This window comes from Penicillium cataractarum (genome assembly GCF_028827025.1).
Source record: "Penicillium cataractarum strain IBT 29864 chromosome Unknown utg000002l, whole genome shotgun sequence".
Lineage (NCBI taxonomy): Eukaryota > Fungi > Ascomycota > Eurotiomycetes > Eurotiales > Aspergillaceae > Penicillium > Penicillium cataractarum.
The window spans coordinates 6,236,236-6,257,567 of NW_026622738.1; the positions used below are offsets into that span (position 1 = coordinate 6,236,236).

The 21,332-nt window shown below is 48.9% G+C and overlaps 8 protein-coding genes across 8 annotated transcripts; 2 read left to right on the forward strand and 6 right to left on the reverse strand.

Annotated features, from left to right (window-relative positions):
* Positions 1–354: 354 nt before the first annotated feature.
* On the reverse strand, positions 355–946 carry N7496_004279 (single-stranded DNA-binding protein; the record flags this gene model as incomplete). Its single annotated transcript, XM_056697210.1, has 2 exons — positions 355–553; positions 657–946. 2 exons carry the CDS (start codon positions 944–946, stop codon positions 355–357), a joined length of 489 nt encoding a protein of 162 aa, XP_056559422.1.
* Positions 947–1,250: 304 nt separating this feature from the next.
* Positions 1,251–2,179, reverse strand: N7496_004280 (uncharacterized protein; the record flags this gene model as incomplete). Its single annotated transcript, XM_056697211.1, has 2 exons — positions 1,251–1,886; positions 1,931–2,179. 2 exons carry the CDS (start codon positions 2,177–2,179, stop codon positions 1,251–1,253), a joined length of 885 nt encoding a protein of 294 aa, XP_056559423.1.
* A 253-nt stretch (positions 2,180–2,432) lies between these two features.
* On the reverse strand, positions 2,433–3,224 carry N7496_004281 (uncharacterized protein; the record flags this gene model as incomplete). The annotated part of the gene is made up of 2 exons (XM_056697212.1): positions 2,433–2,644; positions 2,684–3,224. 2 exons carry the CDS (start codon positions 3,222–3,224, stop codon positions 2,433–2,435), a joined length of 753 nt encoding a protein of 250 aa, XP_056559424.1.
* Positions 3,225–9,739: 6,515 nt separating this feature from the next.
* Positions 9,740–11,439, forward strand: N7496_004282 (URC4/urg3 family protein; the record flags this gene model as incomplete). The annotated part of the gene is made up of 4 exons (XM_056697213.1): positions 9,740–10,075; positions 10,151–10,640; positions 10,700–11,295; positions 11,356–11,439. 4 exons carry the CDS (start codon positions 9,740–9,742, stop codon positions 11,437–11,439), a joined length of 1,506 nt encoding a protein of 501 aa, XP_056559425.1.
* A 950-nt stretch (positions 11,440–12,389) lies between these two features.
* N7496_004283 (Rag GTPase GTR1) lies at positions 12,390–13,486 on the forward strand (the record flags this gene model as incomplete). Its single annotated transcript, XM_056697214.1, has 2 exons — positions 12,390–12,583; positions 12,664–13,486. The coding sequence occupies 2 exons, from the start codon at positions 12,390–12,392 to the stop codon at positions 13,484–13,486; spliced, it is 1,017 nt and encodes a 338-aa protein (XP_056559426.1).
* A 2,101-nt stretch (positions 13,487–15,587) lies between these two features.
* On the reverse strand, positions 15,588–16,629 carry N7496_004284 (NmrA/HSCARG family protein; the record flags this gene model as incomplete). The annotated part of the gene is made up of 3 exons (XM_056697215.1): positions 15,588–15,928; positions 15,981–16,392; positions 16,456–16,629. 3 exons carry the CDS (start codon positions 16,627–16,629, stop codon positions 15,588–15,590), a joined length of 927 nt encoding a protein of 308 aa, XP_056559427.1.
* Positions 16,630–17,679: 1,050 nt separating this feature from the next.
* Positions 17,680–19,444, reverse strand: N7496_004285 (AP-1 complex subunit mu; the record flags this gene model as incomplete). The annotated part of the gene is made up of 6 exons (XM_056697216.1): positions 17,680–17,760; positions 17,822–18,196; positions 18,259–18,748; positions 18,828–19,057; positions 19,180–19,308; positions 19,406–19,444. The coding sequence occupies 6 exons, from the start codon at positions 19,442–19,444 to the stop codon at positions 17,680–17,682; spliced, it is 1,344 nt and encodes a 447-aa protein (XP_056559428.1).
* An 814-nt stretch (positions 19,445–20,258) lies between these two features.
* Positions 20,259–21,143, reverse strand: N7496_004286 (mitochondrial 54S ribosomal protein mL57; the record flags this gene model as incomplete). Its single annotated transcript, XM_056697217.1, has 3 exons — positions 20,259–20,414; positions 20,479–20,711; positions 20,771–21,143. 3 exons carry the CDS (start codon positions 21,141–21,143, stop codon positions 20,259–20,261), a joined length of 762 nt encoding a protein of 253 aa, XP_056559429.1.
* Positions 21,144–21,332: the final 189 nt, after the last annotated feature.

Below are 21,332 nucleotides of genomic sequence, written 5' to 3' on the forward strand. Positions count from 1 at the left end.
TTCTGCCACAGGCTCAATGCACACAATTCCATCACATCCGTCCCCAACTTTCCCAAAATACGAGTCTCTTTTACACTGGCCACCACCATTTAGTTTATCCGAGATAATCCACATAGGAACGGAGTGTATTCAGGGTATACTAGTACAGTAAAATCACAGAGCAAGATAGACAAGAGATCCGACCTTATCAGGAAACAATTCGTACCGGGCACGCATACACATGGATGTCGGTCAGATCGAGCTCCCAACGTCGAGATACTTAGATCCACGCGTGCTCTCAAAGAACGCCAGAAATTATAGCCGCATCGATGGCCGCCGATGGTATGTGAGCTAAGGGTTAAATGGGTAGCCCATCTAGTGCTCCTCGGAGCTGTTCGTAGGGCGGCTGAGGACCTCGAGGGAGCCTGTGTAAATATGGAAGTTAGATTTCTGTAATTGATGAAAGGACTGGGGTTGGGCCGTACGCTGGACAATGTTCAGATTGGAGTGCCTCTTGCCATCGGCATCCTCGTAGCTACGCATGCTGGCATCACCCTCAAGGTAGACGAGGGTTCTATAAATCGCGTAAGACATATTAGCAATCCATATAACAAAACAACAATTCTTCAAGCTCCACAAGCTCCGAAAAAAGTTCCTAATCAAGGATTCCAACATACCCCTTGGGCAGACCCAGAATGAAATCCCGCTGCGAACCCTCAGGCAAGAAGCTAGCAACGCGGAACCAGCTAGTCTGACGGTTCTCCTTAGAGCCATAAGAAGTACCGATGGCGTACTTGATGACGTCCTGGCCGGAAGCGGTAGCCTGCAACTCGGGCTCGGCGGCCAGACGGCCAGTGATGATCATGCGGGCAACGGAGCGCGAGGCGGAGGAGCTGAAGCCGCGTGAGGCCTGGGCGGCGGTGCGGGCAAGGCCCAGGGTGGGGCGGAGAGAGGTGAAGGCGGACATTGTGAGTTTGTGGGAGAGAGTGTGTGGTGATGGATGGTTAGACGGTGATGATGGTATGTATCTGTTGACTTCAGAGGAATCGTGTTGGGTCGTTGATGTCGACGCGGAACGCGCGCGCGGAGAGTCATGTGATCGCGGCTGCATCGGGAGTTATTGGTTCTTTTTGGAAGTATATCGATTAGGATCTTGGAGTCAATGTCTTGTATGATTATTGTCTTCTAATGCCAGTCTTTAAATGAAAAAGTAAATCGAAAAACGAATTCAAGGTCAAGTCACACTGAGCCACCTGTATTCCATCAATTTGTCAATCATCCACACTCGTATCCAGCGGAAAGCTGTGGCATTCGCTCCACCAAGACCGACGATCCTCCCCTCCTGGCCAGATCCGTTGGAATATCTCATCCAGCTCTGAACATAGGGGGACCTGACGCTTTTTGCGGATATGAAGAGGTGTGGAATCTCTCACCTCTTCCGCTGTCAAGTCTCCCTGATGTCCCTCACGGGTGTCTCGGCGAATAATCCACGACGAACCTAAGAGTTCCACTAGTTCTAACAGACTGTATTCCATATACATACTCCATGAGATGGAGATCTTGATTGCTTCTAGTCCTTGCATGCCATGACTCTTAGCAGTGGAGATGATGCGAAAGATAGCGCAGGCAAGATCTTTGTCCACCACAGAAGTGATCATGACATCTCGAATGTGGCCCTTGCGGAACTGCAAATCACGCAAGTATAGATCCGTGAGTTCATTGTCAAATTCGTCGAATGATGGATCGCTCGGTGGTTTGATCCCTTCAGCAGACCGCTGTTCCGGAGAAGCTCTGGTCCATTTATCTCGACGAAACGTCGCGCTCATGGCATCGAGCTCCAAATTGAGATACTTGAGACCTCGTAGAGTGCCCAAAGCTCTGTAAAAGGCCACTTCCTTTCTGTCACCCTTTGAACGATGGATCGAAATTAAAAAATCCTCCAAAAGCGGACAATACCTTCCAAGTTGAAGATATCCTGTTCGTTCACATGTTGCCAGGCCTCCAAGAAACAGCTCAAATCTAACTTGCGCAGTCGAGAACCATGGGTTGTGATAAGACTGTCAATAGAGATATGTGAATGCCATCCGAATAGAGTGAGAACTGACAATGGCGGAAGCTTGGTGAGGAATTGCTCCACCGACTGATAGTGTGCGGCCCAACGCTTTCCACGGTAATCAGAATCTTGAGGTCTGATGTCCATGGTCAAAGACGCAAGACTTCGAAATCCGTGGTCCGACATCGCATACTTTATCATCATGCCAATCGCTCTTTTGTCCAGGCTAGGTTGAATCGAAAGACTTTCCAACTTGGCGAAGTCGACAGATTGGCGCCATTCTCGCAATGCTGCGCCTTCGATAGATTTACCCCGGTTGCTGTCATGAAAATATAAGCTTTTCAGTGAAGCAAGTTGCAAGGCGCTCCCATCTGAAGCCTCCGAGGTCAATCTCTGAAGTTCAAACGGGGCCAAAGGCTTTCCATGGCGAGGACTTGACCTCTCGATTTGTTTTCAGATTTGAGGCGAGTCCCAAAACCCCAAACAGACCCCCTGCTTGCAGCCGGGCGATGCCTGCGTCATGGTCATCCTCAATGTCGTAATGTATCATGATACGGTAGAGATTTGGCGATCTCATCAAAGCAGAATACTGAGGAAGCATACCCGAGACCCCTGGAGTATGGATCCAGAAACCTTGTATGTGAAGCTTACATCCCGGTCGGAGTACCTCTAGTAGATCGAGTGGGAAAACATCTGAAAGCCGGTATATCAAATCTGACAAAGCAGGCAGGTCTTGAATCAAATCGGCTACCGGATTCCACCCCTGGTCAGAAACAGTATCCACGGAAGATATGTGAATCCCATAGAGGCGCCTGTCTAACATATCGGAATACTGAGTCGTGTATGTATGGGCGGACTCATCACTCCGAAGTTCAGAGAACTTTGGTGGCTCCCAATCGTCACTAGAAATGACTCCGTCTTGCTTTGTGGCTATGATAAGTCGCCGAACCTGTCGAAAACTATCTGCCTCCTCAAGCTTCTTCCGAAGAGTGCCGACGACTTGGGAAATGTCTTTTTCGGAATCGATGGATATCTTGATGTCATGAAAGAAGACCAAATTGATAGCCGAGCGACACCACTTGTAGGAGGACTTGTTGACGCATGCAAGGCTCAGAAGCGATGGAGGATCCTCATAAGCCAGGTACTCTGTGATCAGCTCAAAAGTTTCTGGCGGAAGAGCCTGAAGCGACATGGTGGTGGCTTGAGAGAAGTCGATTATCCTTGTTCTGGGAGGGTTGAGGGAGGGTTTAAAAGGCAAGTTTGTGTCAAAGAAGAGTTTCAACCATGGGGGTCTTTCATTTTGAGAGCGTGGAAGGGAAAGTGCCGGCAAACATTGAGCCACGACATGAATATTACAGTCTATACTATTTGATCTTCATGTCGCAGAGCCTCAATCCTCTTTCCCGGATGGCTTTTTTAGCCGACATTATCCGGCCATTCATTGATTAGCTCGGGTTCATAAGCGACATCTTTGCCCTCTCAGCGTCATTTCAGCCTCTTTATTTCAAGGAGACTTCCACAGAAATGGATCACAGCCTAACCAGGCCTCTGCCAGAGGCACCATAGGCAACCCTTACGAGATTACGATGGCGATGCCTCGGGTGTCAGTAGCATTCTCACACTTCCAAATGAGCTCTTGAGCAGAATTCTAGAGCAAGCTATCGTCGCTCTGTCGAAGAACCACCCATGATCTAGCTATGATCCAGACTCGATTAGGGCTGTCGCTCTTACGTGTCGGCGTTTCAGCCAATTAACCCTGCCTTATTACGACCGCAAGATAGTATGCGACTATAACATGAGTCTCGTCCCTCCGGATGACCGACTCAAACAATTATTTCGCACATAAAAGGCCAATCCTTCGCTTGGTCTGCATTGCCGATTGTTCCATGTACACATACCCTACAGGATAGAGGAAGAAATCGAGCTTGCTGAGCAACTGCCAGTCTTTGTCCCCAATGTCAAAGAGATGTACATTCGTGGAGACTTTAGCAAGGACAGGGACAATCGGCCTTGGGCGTTTTTGAGGGCAGGTGTACAGCATGTGCATCAGCTTGAGCGTGTGAACGTACAGCAGGAATCCGCTGCAGGCCTTGAAGTGAATGATTTTCTTACAGTGTTTTAAGCCTCCTCTCTTAAGAAATTGCAGGTTTGTCACTTTTCCAAGGCAACTTGTCAAGTAAAAGACTTGAAGGTAGGAAGAGGCATTGATGGACTCGTCAAATGAGTGACATCCCAATAACCAGCGAGAATGAATAGATTCTAAACACCTCAAACCTTAAGGAAATGGAGATTGTCGACTTCGCCGATGGTGTAGAGGGATTTAGAAGACTACTCAGCTGGCCAGAATCTCTTTCCTCCTTCCAATTTCGCGGACGCTACTATGGAATTGGAAGTCACATAGATCTCCCCCGATAAAGGATAGGCTTCTTACGCATAAGGACAGTCCCGTGAGCCTCGAAATTGCGCAGCCCCCTCGTGAAATCCAAGTCAAGTTTTGTAATTTCTCTGAATTTTCCGCTCTGGAAAAGCTGTCCCTATCACGATGGCTATTTGCGAAATCCAAATAGAAGTTACAAAATTCGCTGCAGATATTTGAGAATTGTCTTTCGCTGCCACGGCCGAGCAAATTTACGTGGACTTTTGAAGTCGGGGGCGGAGGCAACAAATGGTTGAAATGGGATGACTTTGAACATAAAGAGGCAGCATGGATTCGAAAACTTGCACGAACTGCGATTGCAATGAAGTCTTTGCTCCGAAAGATTCGAATTCTTTTTGGCCCGCTGCGTATTGAGTATGGGGAACGGTATCCTGAATATCCGTGGGATCGTATGGATGCGTTGAATAAGAATTTCCAGCCTCAGGGTATAGAGATCACCTACTGGGAGCCGGGGACGACAAGAGAAGATTGGGCTAGGAATCACGCTGCAGACCATATCAATGAAGCCAGGATTGGGTTTAGATAAGAAGATAGGGATAATTTGCGTGATATATGCTTTAATGGATTTGAACTGACCGTGGAGGCATTTGGGTTTGAGGATTTGAAATCAATACCTCTATTCTTGCTAGAAAACAGTCAAATTCAAATTAAGTTTCTCCTGACATTAAGCTTTTGGAATAAAATAATTCAGACTTCTTCTGGTAGAAGCCTATGCCACTCGTACGGCATGTGCTCGCTTATCATTACGCTGCATTGATATTCCAGGTCAAACAAGCCGAAGGGCTTCATGAAGATCGCAATCATCGCATACGGCAGCCTGTCCCCCTATTCCATACTTCGTATACCTTTGAAACCAGCCTTTGAACTAATATCCACCAAATTATCAATCCGAGGCGAGCCTCTACATAAATAGCCTCAGAATACGGGGTACAAAAGTATGATAAGAACGGGCGTCTACTAGGGAATACCCTCTCCAGTCTAGCGCGCGTAAAGAGCACAAGTTTAGCATGATCAATAAGCCAATCTGTAAAGTAGCGCAAATCTCCCTTACGCCAAACCATGGTTCACAGCATCGATCGCGGGCGGCAAGCGCACAATTAGCAATCTCCTTTCCCGAATGGTCGCCAAAGCTTACCAGTAAGCGGTCGTCAAGAACGCCAGTTAGGGCAACCAGCGTGCCGCTCGCGAAAGTTCCGAGATAATAAAGTTGGGTGAGGCCGCCCCCTCGGCACCCCAAGGCTTCCATAGGGTGGTATTAGTGGTCTTGAGAAGGCGAGCAAGGTTGCGGGATCCAGTTGATAATACGAGGGCCGGACACAAATAGCATGAATTCTTTCCATGGATGAATGATTACAGAGTGGAGATGCCGTAGCGGTTGTCCCCGTCGCGATGTTTGGGTCAACCGAACCGTGCGGTCACCCCGGCAAATAGGGACACGATGCACTGCCAGTAGGGACCATTTTCTTTGTAAACAAACATTTCCAGTCCTCTACTTCGTTGCTTAACTTGCTTTGCTAGGCTGATCGTTCAGTTTAAACGAAGTATGATTGACCGTAGTCTAGATGCTTCTGATCTGACGTAGTAGCATCGAATGGAACAGGCAGAGACGTTAACTGATGGGTCTGTGGCTGGGCGAAAGTACAGCCACCAGCCGCGGTGTCCAGGACAACATATTGACGGTGAGAGAGCTGTCACTTTTGCCACGTTGATCGGTCTTGGTGTGTCCGAATCGGTTAGTTAGTCGTGCACTGCCAACGAGTCAATCTGATCCTCGCCACACGAGGCTGTCTTATCAATGATAGTGTAGATATTGATATGATTGCTTCTCCGGTGCCGCGGCATTTCTTTTCCATGTTCTACCTTCCTTTCTAGATCGATTGAATGATGTATAGGCTAACCGTGTCAAGCATAACAGAGATTAATGCTTTCACGGCCCTGAGCGGGAAAAAAAAAAAAAACTTAATTCTCCGCTTTGGAAAACGATAGCGGAGTCTTCGGGGAGAGGAGCCGCGCGGTAACGAATGGGATAACTGATTTTACCTGGTGGGCCTCTCGCATTTGCGGCGCTGCCGACATTGTTGCCCCTGGCGAAGTAACGAAGGACGGACCCTCTCCTTACGCCGGCTTTACAGGATAAATCCATTATACTCCATACTAACCAACAGATTATTGACCGTTAACGAAGCATATTCTTGGAAGACAACGGCCACCGTCTAAACTCTCTCTAATATAGAGCCAAGACTCCAGGCTACACAACTAACCCTCCTTAGCCACACCACCGGGACCTTGTAGGTGGAAATGACAGGTCCAACATCCCTGAAGGTTAACGGGGGTTAACGTGAAACGTGAAACCTCCGACCCAACAGTGTGGCCAGGCCCGTGCTTCCCGCGTTAGTTGCAGTGCTCGTCCTGTTCTTGTGATGCGAATGGACGGGGAGACGGCGATGTGGGCTTGTGTCCGCAACGGCGGAGATTAGACTGACCCTCTTGATGTCGGGTATGCTATCATAGAATTTTCTGTCGACCTTTCCTTTTCTCGAATAGTCGTGTCTTGGAATGTTCTTTTTGTAAAGGATTTTTAATGTTGATCGCCGGCACAGACAGCTCGAATTTCTTCCGGCGAATTTCCCGCACTGTCCACTATTCTAACGAGCCTCGTCTGGAGCTGGGCTTGCGATCTAGGCCCAGTTAATTTATTTGCATGGCGGAGGCAACTCAGTACATTTCAAGGATTGGGATTAAAGAGCCTCGGGTAGGATCTATAAGCGATGCATACCGCGATAGTTTAGGTAAAGCTGTCGATGTACCTATAAGCGTCCTTTTGTATCTTTGCTATGAAACCCCTAGGGCACGGCCAAATTGACGGGCAAGAACCGAGTCCGTCGCGGATGACACAACAGTTCGTGCACTGAATAGGAAGTTCGCAGAACATGCGAATTGACGCCCGTTCCTTGCAGTCGCATCACCGATGCTAGTGCTGACTCGGGAATACCTCCGCCACGGCAGGGTGAGCACGGTGCACACTAAATCGGACGATTGACCTGTTTTCCAACCGTGCTCTACGTCAATTCCCTGCATATGACGATTAATATTCATTATCTCTACAACGTTTTAGAGCAAAGGAAGCAAGGTCCTTGAGAGGTGATCCAATGGTCTTGCAGATTAATCTATCGTGTCCGATGTACACCCGGTCACAGGATTTCTGCACTATAATTCGCGTACACCTGGTAGTCTAGTTCGGTAGGAGACAAGGCGGGAGGGAATCAATCCGATTGTGTCCTGTTTCAAGTGGCTGCGAAGTATTGTAGCACACATAGTATAGATGAACTTGTTAGCTCTAAGCGTGTAGCCAGTCAAAGAAGGACGAATCCTCCATCTCGCGTGCAGATGCATGTGAATCTAGTGGAATTCCACGAGTCAAACCAATTCCATTGTTTTGCCGGAGCGAACATGGGCTTCGCACCTCTAGCCTTCCCGCGGTGAACCATAATCAGAAACCTAACCAGCCGGTTTCCTTGGTTCAGCGCGGGGCGCGTATATCGCCACGATCTAGATCCATAAGGAGCCGACGAACGTGGGCTGATTTGAATCCATGTTCATCATCATAGATTGGATATCATGCAGGCAGTATATATACATTCAATTACCTACTTAGTGCTCGCATAATCCAGAGCCAACCTCAAGATGACCTATGTCCTGGCCAAGATTAATAATAATCCCTAAACGCCGGTCATAGACAACACCTATCGAGGATAGCGGATTGTCCGGGCGTTTGTCCATACAATTGCCTGCATCGTGGGCGCGGTCCACCGTGTTTCCGTCCGTGCACGGCGTGCGGCATACAATCGTGCATCGAGGCTTCTCCCGGCACCTAGTGTTCACTAAAGTGCTTCTCCCTCCGTAGTCTGTCCCGAAAAGAGGTCGTGGTCCTGGCTTTCGACGGAGGAGGGGTGGTCCCCTTTTCGGGGAAGGCCTGATCGATATCCGCGCGATCTGACTAGACTATACACGTACCCTTCTTCCGTTCTCTCCCCTTCTTTTGTTCGATTTCGGAGGGACTATTTGGTCAATCAGTTCTGGTTCTGACCTCATTTTTGGCGATCTTCGTAATATTATTAATGACTTATTTGAGACTATTGCCTATGCCCTATGCCCTATGTTCCCTGCAATAGTTTAGCTATTCCTTTATCCTTTTAGGCAAATTGAATTAGAAAAATTCAGAATGAAAATCTCCACGAAAATAAGAAATAAATCCCCCCCCAATTAGAAAAACCAGACATGTTAGTAGACCCTTCCGCGGAAGTATTTTCAGGGTTGTGAAAACCGTAAATCTGCCTTCTGAAGCAAACCAGGAGGCACCCTACTCCAGTTAGTTCCGTAGTTCGTACCTGGTACCTCATTCCCTGACGTCCTACTCCACTGATTCCCTAAAGATGCTCCTTAGTGGCGTGTAATAGGTACTACCGTAGGTTTGGCTTAATCTTCTTCCCCTCCGTACTCGTTTCCTTCCCCCACTTCCGAGGGTCGCAATCCTGTGCCTCGCTATCGCTAACCTTTTTTTGACTTCTAAACTTCTATTTCCAGGGGTATCGAACTCGTTTCCATTCCAGTTCCCCCCTGATACTTGGCCTTTCCGCGTTATTCACTAACGTGCTCTCAATAATCCATGATGCTCCGCTATTAACGGTAGCTCAACGGCTCCGCCTTAGTTATACTAAAATTATTATTCCCTTGTCGCCCTCGTTCCCTTTCCCCCACTTGATGAAGGCTGGACGGGGCGAACGAGCTAAGAGACTAGAGGATCCCTAAACCGTGGAGATTGTCAAGAGTCCGGCCACCGACCGCCCCGCCCGAGCATTTCGGAGCTTGGGAAAAAAAATTATTGCCCTATTTATTTGATTTTATCCCAGATTTATTATTGTCTGATTAATTTGATTATTATTATTATTATTAGTATCTCAGTTCCATTATACCCAGATCCCATCTCCGATTCTCGAAAAAAAAGTCAACTCCTCCAACAATCAACAAGCAACAGACCATCAATTGAACGGCTATTAACCCCCCCGCCAAACGACCCTGATAATACTGTGAATTCGATCCGACTACTACTCTCCGTCTTCTTGTCACCATCACAGCGTCTCCACTCTGAAATCCCGGGGCACAGGGGAAAAAAGAAGCAAAACGCAAGATAATCCTAGAATCAAAGACAAACGGACAACGCATAACGAACGGGCTTTTACGAAACAACGAGAACGGAACCCTCCGCCGCCATGGGCTTGTTCAAGCGCAACTCCAAAAACTCCGTGCAGAGCGACAGGGATGAGCAGGAGTCATTCGTTTCTGTCAACAGTGCCCGAACCTCCAACACTTCTATCCGATCCCCTGGATACAAGGGCAGTGGCATACCGGCTTCCATCCCCGAGATGCCCATTGCGAAACCGCCTGACCCGGCATTGGACCCCGCCGCCTATCTCCGCAGCATTCACGCCGTGCGCGAGCGCGCTAATATTGTCCTCGATGCGGCCAAGCGCAACCAGTTGAACCATTTTGATGTTGACATGAGCAAATTCAAGGCGACGGCGCAATATGTTGTGTCTATTATCAAGGTAATACAATTGAACTACCGAGAGACTATCTATAGTTATCCATTTGCGCAATGTGACTAATTGGGGTCATCGCAGCGAGACTATGCTCCCGATTATCAGAATATCCCTCCGCACGGTCGTTGGCAACACTTTGACGTCGGTGGTAGACCTCGGATCAACCAATTGCTTCAGTCTTGGCCTAGTAGTATTGACTCGCAAGAACGTACTCGCCGGCTGATCGATTTGTTCGTGGTTTCTGTGCTACTTGACGCCGGTGCCGGCACCAAGTGGTCATATAAGTCCAAGGAATCTGGCAAAGTGTATTCGCGTAGCGAAGGGTTGGCCGTCGCGAGTCTGGAAATGTTCAAGTCTGGTCTTTTCAGCAGCGATCCAACGGAGCCATGTCAAGTCGATGGGGCGGGCCTCAAGAAGGTTACCGTTGAGAAGTTGGCAAAGGGGATGCAGCATTCAGAGCAGAACTCGCTGGCCGGTATTGAGGGACGTGCTGGGCTATTGGTGCGCTTGTCGGAGGCACTTAACAACCAAGACTTTTTCGGCGTGGATGCAAGACCTGGAAATATGCTAGGTAGGGGGAATTTGGTCGTGTGCGATTCGAATCGGGTTTCTAACTATAATTCGCAACAGATTATTTGCTCGGACACCCATCGACACTCGCTTCTTCGGTGCCTATCGTTCCTATCACTACGCTGTGGTCTGTTCTAATGGACGGCTTTTCCTCCATTTGGCCACCTTCACGGACACAGATTGATGGCGTAGCCATTGGCGATGCCTGGCCGAGCTCACTCCTTCCCCAATCTCCACCCGCTCCTGCATGGGAAAACATCATCCCATTCCACAAGTTGACGCAATGGCTTTGCTATTCGATCATGGTGCCCATGTCCAAGCTGATGGCCATTCATTTCGCCGGTAGCGACCTCTTGACTGGTCTTCCCGAGTACCGTAATGGCGGTCTTCTAATTGATATGGGTCTTTTGAGCATGAAAGAAGCTGATATGGAGCGTGGTCTCCGATCATTCAGGGAGAATGCCCAAATCAAGGGACAGCCTAATATGGAGGTTGTGCCTTTGTTCTCGACAGATGACGATGTCATTGTGGAATGGAGGGCTGCCACAGTTGGCTTCTTGGATGAGCTCCTAGACGAGGTTAACACTCAGTTGGGACTCACTGGCGCAGAGGAACAGCTCACTCTGGCACAGATGCTAGAGGCTGGAACATGGAAGGTTTGTTTTACCCCTTCGTGAGCTAAAGTTCTTGAAAAATGTCCTAACAGGTAATTATAGGGTGGACGTGAAATCGCCGAAGTCTCCAGGCCAAACACCAAGGAGCCGCCTATTATGATCCGCTCCGATGGCACCGTCTTCTAATGCACTATACGTACGAGTTAATGGATGATTGGATACCTGACGGAGCACCGATCCTACCTTTTGCTTCTCTTCTTACTTGGGATAGGTGCTCTGTCCTAACTTTATGAACCGTTGATGACCTTTTCTTTTGTCTTTCTTCCGCTTCATTTCAATTTTTTTTTTCGATTACACTTCTTTCGTGGACGGCTCCCTCGATGCTTGTGTTTTTATAGCTTCTTGGCTTCTGGAGGTTTATTTTATTTCTTCTTCTTCCGATCGAGGCCTTTTGCATGCATAGTGCTGTTTCAGCAGTACGCGGTTGCGTTTCTTTTTCGGATACCACTTTTTGATTACTTTTTTTTACTTCTTGCACTTGCTTTTAACAGCTATTTTTGTCTTTTTGCACACTTTACATAGCTGGCATCTTTACATATGAATTCCTCTTAACACCATTGACTGTATTAGAAATGCATTCTCCTCAATACAGACTTCCCAATCTGTTCCACTTCCTTGCTAATGTCGTCATTCCGCTACCTCGGTTATGTGACATATCTACCATTGTCGTATGCGCAATGTTACAAGAATCCTACCTCTCTCAGAAACACGGATCATTAACCTTTCAGTAATTTCCGAAACACTTGCAAGCTCATAATTAAGGTTCCCCGGCTTTCGTGGAGCTCCCCCTGGAACCACCATACCAGGTCATGTGACCATTCACCGGGGCGAGGTTGATCCGCTCACTCCGCATTTGAAGGCTGGAGCTACTCTACTTCCTTCCTCTCTCCAGTCACCCCCAATTCCCTCGATAAGACCCGGTCATGCGTTATTCTTGCTGAGGACATCCCATCGGTCAACCTGACCTTCCTCCAGCTTTATCGCCAACCTCAGTCGTCTCCCATAAGTACCCGGGCCCGCCCCCGCTCTTGCGGGGCTATCATCCGAGCTCAGCGCCAACCTAGCAGATCGCCAGCATGGACGCCCGCAAGAAGAAGAGAAAGGTGTTGCTCATGGGCAAGAGTGGTTCGGGCAAGTCGTCTATGCGCTCGATTATCTTCAGCAACTACGTCGCTAAGGATGTGCGCCGACTCGGTGCGACGATTGACGTCGAGCACAGTCATGTCAAGTTCATGGGCAACCTAACGTTGAACCTGTGGGACTGTGGAGGGTGAGTCGCCGTGTCGCATACTGGGCACAATATTATACAAGATTGTAGCTAACCGGGGATGATCTTCTATCGCTCTCCAGACAAGATGCCTTCATGGAAACTTATCTCGCCTCCCAGCGCGGCAACATCTTCTCCGACGTTGCCGTCCTTATCTACGTTTTCGATATTGAATCGCGCGAAGTCGACCGTGACCTGGACACATACAATGCGATCATTCAAGCGCTGCGCGAATTCAGTCCAAATGCCTACGTCTTCTGTCTCGTCCACAAGATGGACCTGATCCAGGCTGAGCATCGTCAACGCATCTACGAAGAACGCTCGGCATTGATCCGTTCCCGCTCCGAACACTTCCGTATCGATACCTTTGGCAGCAGCATTTGGGACCAATCGCTTTACAAGGCCTGGGCGGGAATCGTGCACAAGCTCATCCCCAATCTGACTGTGATCGAGCGGTTCCTGAGCGCCTTTGCAAAGAAGATTGATGCTGAAGAGGTCATCCTCTTCGAGCGTTCAACATTCCTCACTGTCACCTCCGTCTCCTCCGAAGTCGGCGACCTCAACCCTGTCTACGACCGACATGAGCGCCTCTCCAATATTATGAAGGCGTTCAAGCACTGCGCCGCCCGGAATACCCTCACAACACCCGCCTCCGCCGGCTTCGTCGTCATGCACACAAAAACTCCTCAATTCAACATATTCCTCGGCCGTTTCACAGATAACACCTACATCTTCCTGGTCGTCCCGCCCGGTGAGGCAGCATACAACTGCGCCGTGCTGAATACCATGCTCGCCCGCGAGGGCTTCTCGAAAGCAGCCGCCTCGGGTCGGTCAGATGGTTTCCCACTACCACCACCGGAAACGCCCGAGGATGCCGTGGCGAATGGGGTGGCTGCTCACGGCTGAGCCGTGTAAAGCCCAATCAAGCTTGTTGGTTTTCTAGCGTTCTTGTGTCATGTATAGCCGGCATATTTTGGGGCCATTTTGTGATACTCTTTTTTCCTTTGTTTGCAGAAAAGTCAGGGGTTACCTTTTACGGGCGCTGATACCTATGAGACGGCGTTGCGGTATGAACAATGCATGATTTGTTACTTTGTCTTTTTTGCTTTATTAGATCTCGGCAGCTTTGTTGTATTGTACAGCTCGGTCTTTGCGAGATCTTCACGTAGTGGGAGGTGGAAATAGAGTGTGGTCGGGTATTACAGAACAAGATATTCGCCGAAAAGTGCCACCATGGTAGGCTAAAAGATTCCAGTGTCTGAGATGGATACAAAATCCAGCTTACTAACTAGCCTCAGTAGGTAAGTTAGTTAATTGGAAGTACAGTACAATTCATGGAAACTTCCTTCAGTACTGAATTGGGCAAGTTCCTTGAACTTGACAGACAAACAAATCCAGCTGCCATGCCTTACTAAGATAGGCTGTCTATAAACTGGCTCCCATTCTGTTAAACTTCCCTTTCCCTTTCCCACTCCTCTCTGTTTCAACTGCCTATAATTACGAACTATCAATCTTTGCAAGACTTATATTTGATATTTTACACTTCCACTTCCATCATGTCTTCCTCAGTTTATAGAATGGAAATCGGCCTTCACTCTTTGGCATTGGCTTCTCGTTATCCTTTCTCTCAAAAGCTTGTGGGTGTCCGATCTACCAACCGCTACGAGGCAATAGCTTAGCCCTGGGATATCGCATATGTATACCTGCTTTCCGCTTTCCAGGGTAGGACAATCCCGAAGCTGATATAAGAAGCAGTCTTTCTGGTGGAAAAACTATGAAATAAATCAGCACAACAGAGCTGTGTTTGAGAACATGGAACCCGAGAGAATTATCAGGCTCTTCACAGCTGGCTACATCGTGGCTGCTACGACTGTTTCGCGTCGACTGATTCCAATTTCACAACTGAATTATGACCTTTCCTTTAGACCTCGGACTCTGGATATAGCAAGTGACCTAGACGGTGACCTAGAAATTGGTCCGTGTTTCTCTGGAGATTTACCCCTCGTGGTGGTAGAGCAACAAGTGAGTGATGTCGAGTCTTTGCAGTGGAGGGTTTCATGACTACACTAGGGCCATTTCCGCTCACAAGCTACTCACAGACAATGACTGGATAGAGTCAGTACTGATTCATCACCTGGCTATGTCTCCAGCCCTGCGACAATCTTTCGGGGTACTATGGACATCTTTCACCCATCGCCCCGTGTCAAGTCCCCAAGCCTCCTTGAAACCGCGATATTGTACCTCCTGAAAGCCTTGTTTGTAAATATATGCAATGCAAATGTACCTAACTGTATGCCTTATGTAATTTTTAGTCATGGCGTTGTCCTTCACTAACTATTGAATTTCTACTAGGCTTTCTGGGCTGCGTCCTTCGCTGAGGATAGGAGGGCCTATCTCATGGGCTTGCAGAAAAGAGGAAAGTGTTGGTACTTCTTCCACAATGCCAGAATGATGAAGCCTTCCGAGGCCCGCCTCGGACCTCAAGTCGACCTGACATCGAACCAAGATTTGATCCGTCTAGAAGACGGAAGCATGGCTTCAAACGCTCTGCTAACATTACGCTCTGCTAACATTACGCTCTGCTAACGTTACGGAGAACATGGTTGGAGAAATATCTACGAATCAAAAGGCTTGCAACATGAATACGTGGGGAGGAGCGTGGTAAGGAAAAGAAAAAGGTATAACAAGTGGTAGAGCGCCAAGATATTGTCCTGCTCTGTTGCCTTGCTCGGCTCCTGAAAAGTCTGGTTGTGAAATGGCGGAACAATGCTTGGAGAATTTGATTGTATTGGTCAAAATCCCTGGCGAAGACGGTGAAACAGATATCCTCACTATGACAAGTCTGTGGAGAGACTATCCATCACCACCTAAATATGTACCGTGAATGATCACAAACGAACAGGATCTTGGGCATTTGCTTCTCAAATAAGGAGATATCGAATTTCCACAAACTTCCAATATGAATAACTGGAATTGCCTCCGCTGTGTACATAACATGAAGTACCTTTTACTCCCAGTGCTCCCGGTTCTTCTCAAAGAAGTCCTTCAAACTTACAGGCTTCTCAGATAACAACTCGAGACTTCTAGTCAAATCAGCCCCGGCATAATAGCCGGGACCCTCGAGCAAGACTAGATTCTCATAGATCTCTTCAACCATGTCCGGAGGCAACGATACCGCAAGGCCAGCCTTGAACATTTCACTGGGAATAATGACCACGTTGAGGGGTATACCGGTAGCAGATGTAAAGTCTGCCGCAATTTGCTCAAAGCTATAATAGTCACTTGCAGCATAGATGACATGGGCGTTATCCATGGGAGGGTGTTGAAGAGCAGCCCGGACAAAGTTTCCTGTTCTATGTCAGTCACGTAGGAATCAACTATAGACGCCGGAATCCCCCACCTGTATCAATACCAGCATCAATCCACGGCGCAACAGTCCCGGGTGGAACAGGTATAGCCAAAATAAACGAGCCATCCTCCTGCTTCCGAATAAATGAGAATATCTCACTCATGAATATCCCCGGCATAACAAAGCTAGCTGGTATACCGCTCTCACGAATATACTCTTCCACCTCAGCCTTCCCATCGAAATGGGTAATATTGACCAGTCGTCCGCCAGTTGCCTTGGACGCATTGATCAATGACGAGAAGATTAGATGCTTCACGCCAGCCGCTTTGCAGGCATCTGTGACTACCTTTCCTTGAAGGATTTCGGGCTTGGCGGACATGTTTTCCCAGAAGTTTGTTACTAGGTATACGGTGTGAGCTCCGTCAATTGCTTTTGCGACGTCGGTAGGTGACGACATATCTCCCTATATGACTGAGCTTAGAGAGTTGTGTTATGAAATATGATTGAATACTTCTTGTTTCAGTACCTGGATCACTTCGATTCCTTGTTCTGCCAGAGCTTTTGCGTTTTTTTTGCTCAGATCGCGTGTCACAGCTCTAACTCGAAACTCTTTGGATAGCTCCGGGTCGGCAATGATGGTGCGGACTACAGAGCCACCTTGGGTACCGGTAGCCCCGAAGACGGTGATTAACTTGGACATGATGATTGAGACCGCGAGGTTTAGAGAAGAAAGATTTAGCTTGTAGCGAGTAAATCATTGGTGCTTGTTGATATTTCGAAAACTTATACTTCTATGAATGCCTTATTTTCCCGGTATACTTGATACTGCTTCGGGAGAATCCCAACTATTAGACCGACCCGGGGAGTTAATTGTCCCGAGATAGAAGCTAGTACTGCAACGTCATCACTTATTTCCCTCCGGAAACAGTTAGTTGTGATCAGATTCTTAGTAGTCATACCAGCCAATTTAGTGATACTAATCAGAACTTAAATTAGCTAGGATTGATTGACTCACATCTTAGTCCGTGTTGAGCGTTCTCACTGCGCCATTGAGATCCTTCAGGATCAGGCGTACCATTTCTGACTCATGAACTGACAAGCTAGTTAGAAGTAGTATTAGAGTACTTGGATAGTATTTGGTTGGTTGAATTTTGGCCCTAATGCGGGTATACATCAATGAGGTGCTGCTTAACTCTCTATGCATCTAGTTGTGCAATATCAATTTAGCATATTGATGATAAATCGAGTATACTCATCGATCCATGGATGTATTACACATGATTACGAATGAAGCCATGCTACAGTCTTGGGAGGAGGACTTGATTGTCTGGTTTTTCAAACGCCAGATGATGCGTCCTCAACCGGAAGTCGGCACCTATTTCTAAGCGCTGGCCTTGCCTTTGATAATCATCTTTGGTTGTTCTCAGATTCAGACGTGTAGTCCGTCCCAGACCAAGAGCCGGAAGATTGGACAGAGGGCATCTCGCCTATCAACACTCAGCTTAAGGGTTAGACCCACGGAAAGTAAATGGCGCTGATAATCGACTACCTAAGTGATGCTCCATCTGCATCTATGCAAATACAAGAACAGGAAGAACGTCGGGATTCAATTATCTATCGGACCGGCCGGCCTCAACGGAGTACAAAATATAGCCTTGATGTTGTAGAAATGTGGAATAAAAGGTCGAAAGGGGGTAGACAAGAAATGGCTGTACAAATCATTCATGCAGAAATCAATAGACGCCTTGCTTTATTGGACGTCCGGCATGCGGACTGCAATGTCGCCTGATTGCGTAATGTAGCGGACCCAGGGGAGGGAGGGGTATTGCAGCTGAAAGGATATGGGTTAGCCATGATAATTTCATGGAATTAATATGTTCGAGAAAACATACCTTCGGCTCAGTAATCTTCAAGTACCGCACTTGGATACCGGAAGTGGTGAAGTAGGGTATCTCGAACTTGACGTTAATGGGTCGCTTCGCTTTGCCCATCGCACCAGCTCCGCCCATGCTGCCACCGAAACCACCCGTCATACCACCACCGTGCTCGTCGTCTCCCTTCACGGAGGGAAGACCCAGCTCCGCTCGCATGAGGAACTCCTTGCCACCACCAAACTGCTTGATCTTCCAGATGATTGCTGACTTTTCAGGAGCATAGTGAACGGTTCCGATGTTGGTGCGGAACCGGGGTGAGTCTGCATCTTCTGGGACGGGTACGAGGATTTCAACGTTGTTTGCGGTACTGCGGCGTTTGAACTGAGCCTTGGCCTATATCGGGGAAATCCGATTTAGTATTGGTTTTGTGGAAATGACGCCTGGATCAAACATACCTTAAGCATATACTCAATACGCGATCCCGAGTGCGACTCCACCAAACACTCCACCCAGATCAGAGGCTTGACCTGGGTATTCAATCGGTAGCTCATAAGCTCGAATTCACCATCGGGGGGAATGAAACTAATCGTCCGGTCATTTTCAAACCGTGACAACCGCACACACTGGTGGAATTTGACGTCCTCCATCTCAACAGCCTTGCCTCGCGTGGCCCGGCCCGTCGTCTCGAACATGGCCTTGTCATTCAGACCCAATCGCAACTCGGGCATACCACTCAAATAACACTTCATTTTAATGGCGCCGAGAATCTCAGAGCGCAAGACGTTTCCGTTGGCCGAGACCAGCAGGTTTAGAGACTCGACCACGTCCAGGAAGACCTCGTTTTTGCGGTAGCGGATACCTTCGCTTCGCCAAGAGACGGCATTTGTGACTGCGATGGGTGGCCGTGCTTGGACCTCGAGCTTGTGTGATTCTTGGGTGATGTATCTGTAGTGGGTAGGATTGCGCACGTTAGCCCGCCACCTCCCCACGTGCCATTTGACAGCCACCGATAAATTCCACTTACTCTTGTAGGATTTTGCTCTCTGTCGTCTGCGGGTATCCAAAGTCCATCATCTCGTCCAGCAATTCGTAAATGATGACAAAGTTATCCCGGATACTCTCCTCCTCGAGGACCTTGAAGTATTCGGTGAAGACCTCCACGAGCTTGTGGAGGAAAAGGAGGATCTCGGTGGCATTTGTGTTTCGTTTGGTCAAAGCGAGAATGTACAGGTTGCTGTGACGGATATAAAGATACTATGATTCGGAAGATCAGTCCGTGTTGGTTCCATGTAGAGGCGCACACAAATAAAGGAGACAATAAGGAGGGCGGGATAGATCGACATGCGTGGAGAGGCCGAGCGGGCGGCGGAACGTACATTGACACCCTCGTGGGAGAAACAGGGAGGCACGGCCGAGGATTCTTCTTCGGCTTCACTGAGGAGGATGGGGAATTTCTCTACCGCGGACATGGGGATATCCCCGCGATAGTTACGGGCCAGGAGGGTCTGGATGAGCTGTTAGCGCGGTGGCCCAAGGGAATTACCCAGCAATTTGTAGAGACTATAGCTTGCAAAGCGAGATAGCCCTGCAGAATCCACGCACCTTGCCCTTCAGGTCCAGGAAGAAGAGAGCCGACGCCATGACGTGTCAATGGGGGGGGAAGATGGAGGTGTGTCGTGTTTGGGTATCGATTATCTGGTCTTGGGGTGGGAGGTGAGGGAACAACGAATGCGCATGCTGCACCCTACTGCGACATGATCAATGCGAAGGTCGACTGGGGGAGGAGGAGGAGGTTGAAAGGACAAGAGAGCTGGTGGTTGAAGGCGAGAGCCAGAACATCAGGTCGAACCGTCCAAAAGGGCCAGTCGCCCGCAGTTGTGGTGGAGCACCTCCCAAACAGGACTAGCGTGAGTGCTCCGGCTCAAATAAAAATCTCTTCGGCGAATTCCTTCTTCTCTCCTTTTTCTTTCTTCTTCCAACGCTCTCAATAGACAGTGCAAGCCAGTACAAAGTCCTTGTGATTTTCTGTCGCTGCCCGACATTCTGTCGGGATTGGCTCTCAGTTTTTAATTGCTGAATACTTGCGATACAGAGATGCGGAGACTAGGCATCGTAAAGAGGGTTCCATAAGAGCTGGCCGTGTATTTTGCTCTGTTACGCGGGCGGTGTCAGAGGAACCGTACATTCCTTAATCAGTTTTACTAGTTTTACTATCGTGTCAATATAATAGGTTTTCAAGATCAAGTGTGGTATTGTGCAATATAGCCAACAGAATAGAAGAGATAGTTATAGTACATGTACGGCCGTGTAGATCAAAAGGTGTGCCCAGTCCAGTACAGCCTCCAATCACCCTGCCCCCAAGCAGAAAATATCAAGTAAAATAAACGCCGTGAAAATGCTGCGGAGGGTTCAATGGTACATCCCAATTCCCCAACCCCGGCAGGCCCGTCCCAGTTTACGAGACGGTCTTGAGGCCGAGTGGCTCGAGTATCCGTTCCTGGGCCACCTTGTTGGCAATGTGTCCACCCTTCTCCAACGAGACGGCTCCAATGACGGCGTACATGGTGTGCGCCAGAACGAGTTCGAGACCGGAAGCCTTGAGGTCATCGGGCTATAGAAGGAGAAAGGTTAGCTAGGGTTCTTGGAAAGATGCGAATCACAGGGCACTCTCGAACCTTGCGAGGAGTCCACCGGAGGACGTTCTGCATTTCGTATTTTTGCGCCAGCTCGGCAAGCTTGGACCGGTCGGTCAGGAAGCTCTTGGTCTCCGGGGAGAGGCTTCGGAGGCCATCCAGGGCCGGGTGAGAGAAGGGCGTGCGGCCGTGGGGGTCGGTCTTCGGAGAGGCATTGGCAGCCTCAGGGTTCTGTACCAAGGCGAGCGAAGCCTGCAATTGCACAATGCGCTTGCCTATCCACCTAGTTAGCGGGCAAGTCACTCAATACCATCCAAACAGATTTCTCCCATACCAAGGAAGGCCAATCGGTCATTGAAGCCCCGACGTCCTTGATCAAAACTCTTGTGTGTCACGGCCAACCACTTCAGCTCGTCGGAGAGAACCTGGTCACCGCCATTGCCCAGCATGCGAATGTAGAACTGATCCAGGAGAGCAGGGTCCGAGTTCACGTGGAAGAATGGGCGCTTCGAGTGCAACCGGAGACTGAAGGGCGCCTTTGCGCGCGGCGGCGTGTACGACCATCGGGGCTGCTCTGCCTCGCCGGTCGAGGATTCGGGGCCCGTAGCGAAGGTGCGACGGGGAATGATGGTCGCAAGGGGACGAGAAGCCGCCTTGGAGGCGGAGCATGCGGTCCTAGCCGCTCGAGTGGACAGGTTCGAAGCCATGGGGTCAGGTTGGTTTGCGGAAGTCGATGATCGAGTCGGAGGTGTGGAAAGATTTCGGCCTCGGCGGTGTGATACTGCCGCTTCGTTCCTGGTGTTGATGGGCCAATGTTGATCTCCCAAGACCAACATCAATTAGTATCCCAGTACTGATGGAAATTCTCGAGCAGTAATTTCCTGTCGGAATGACAA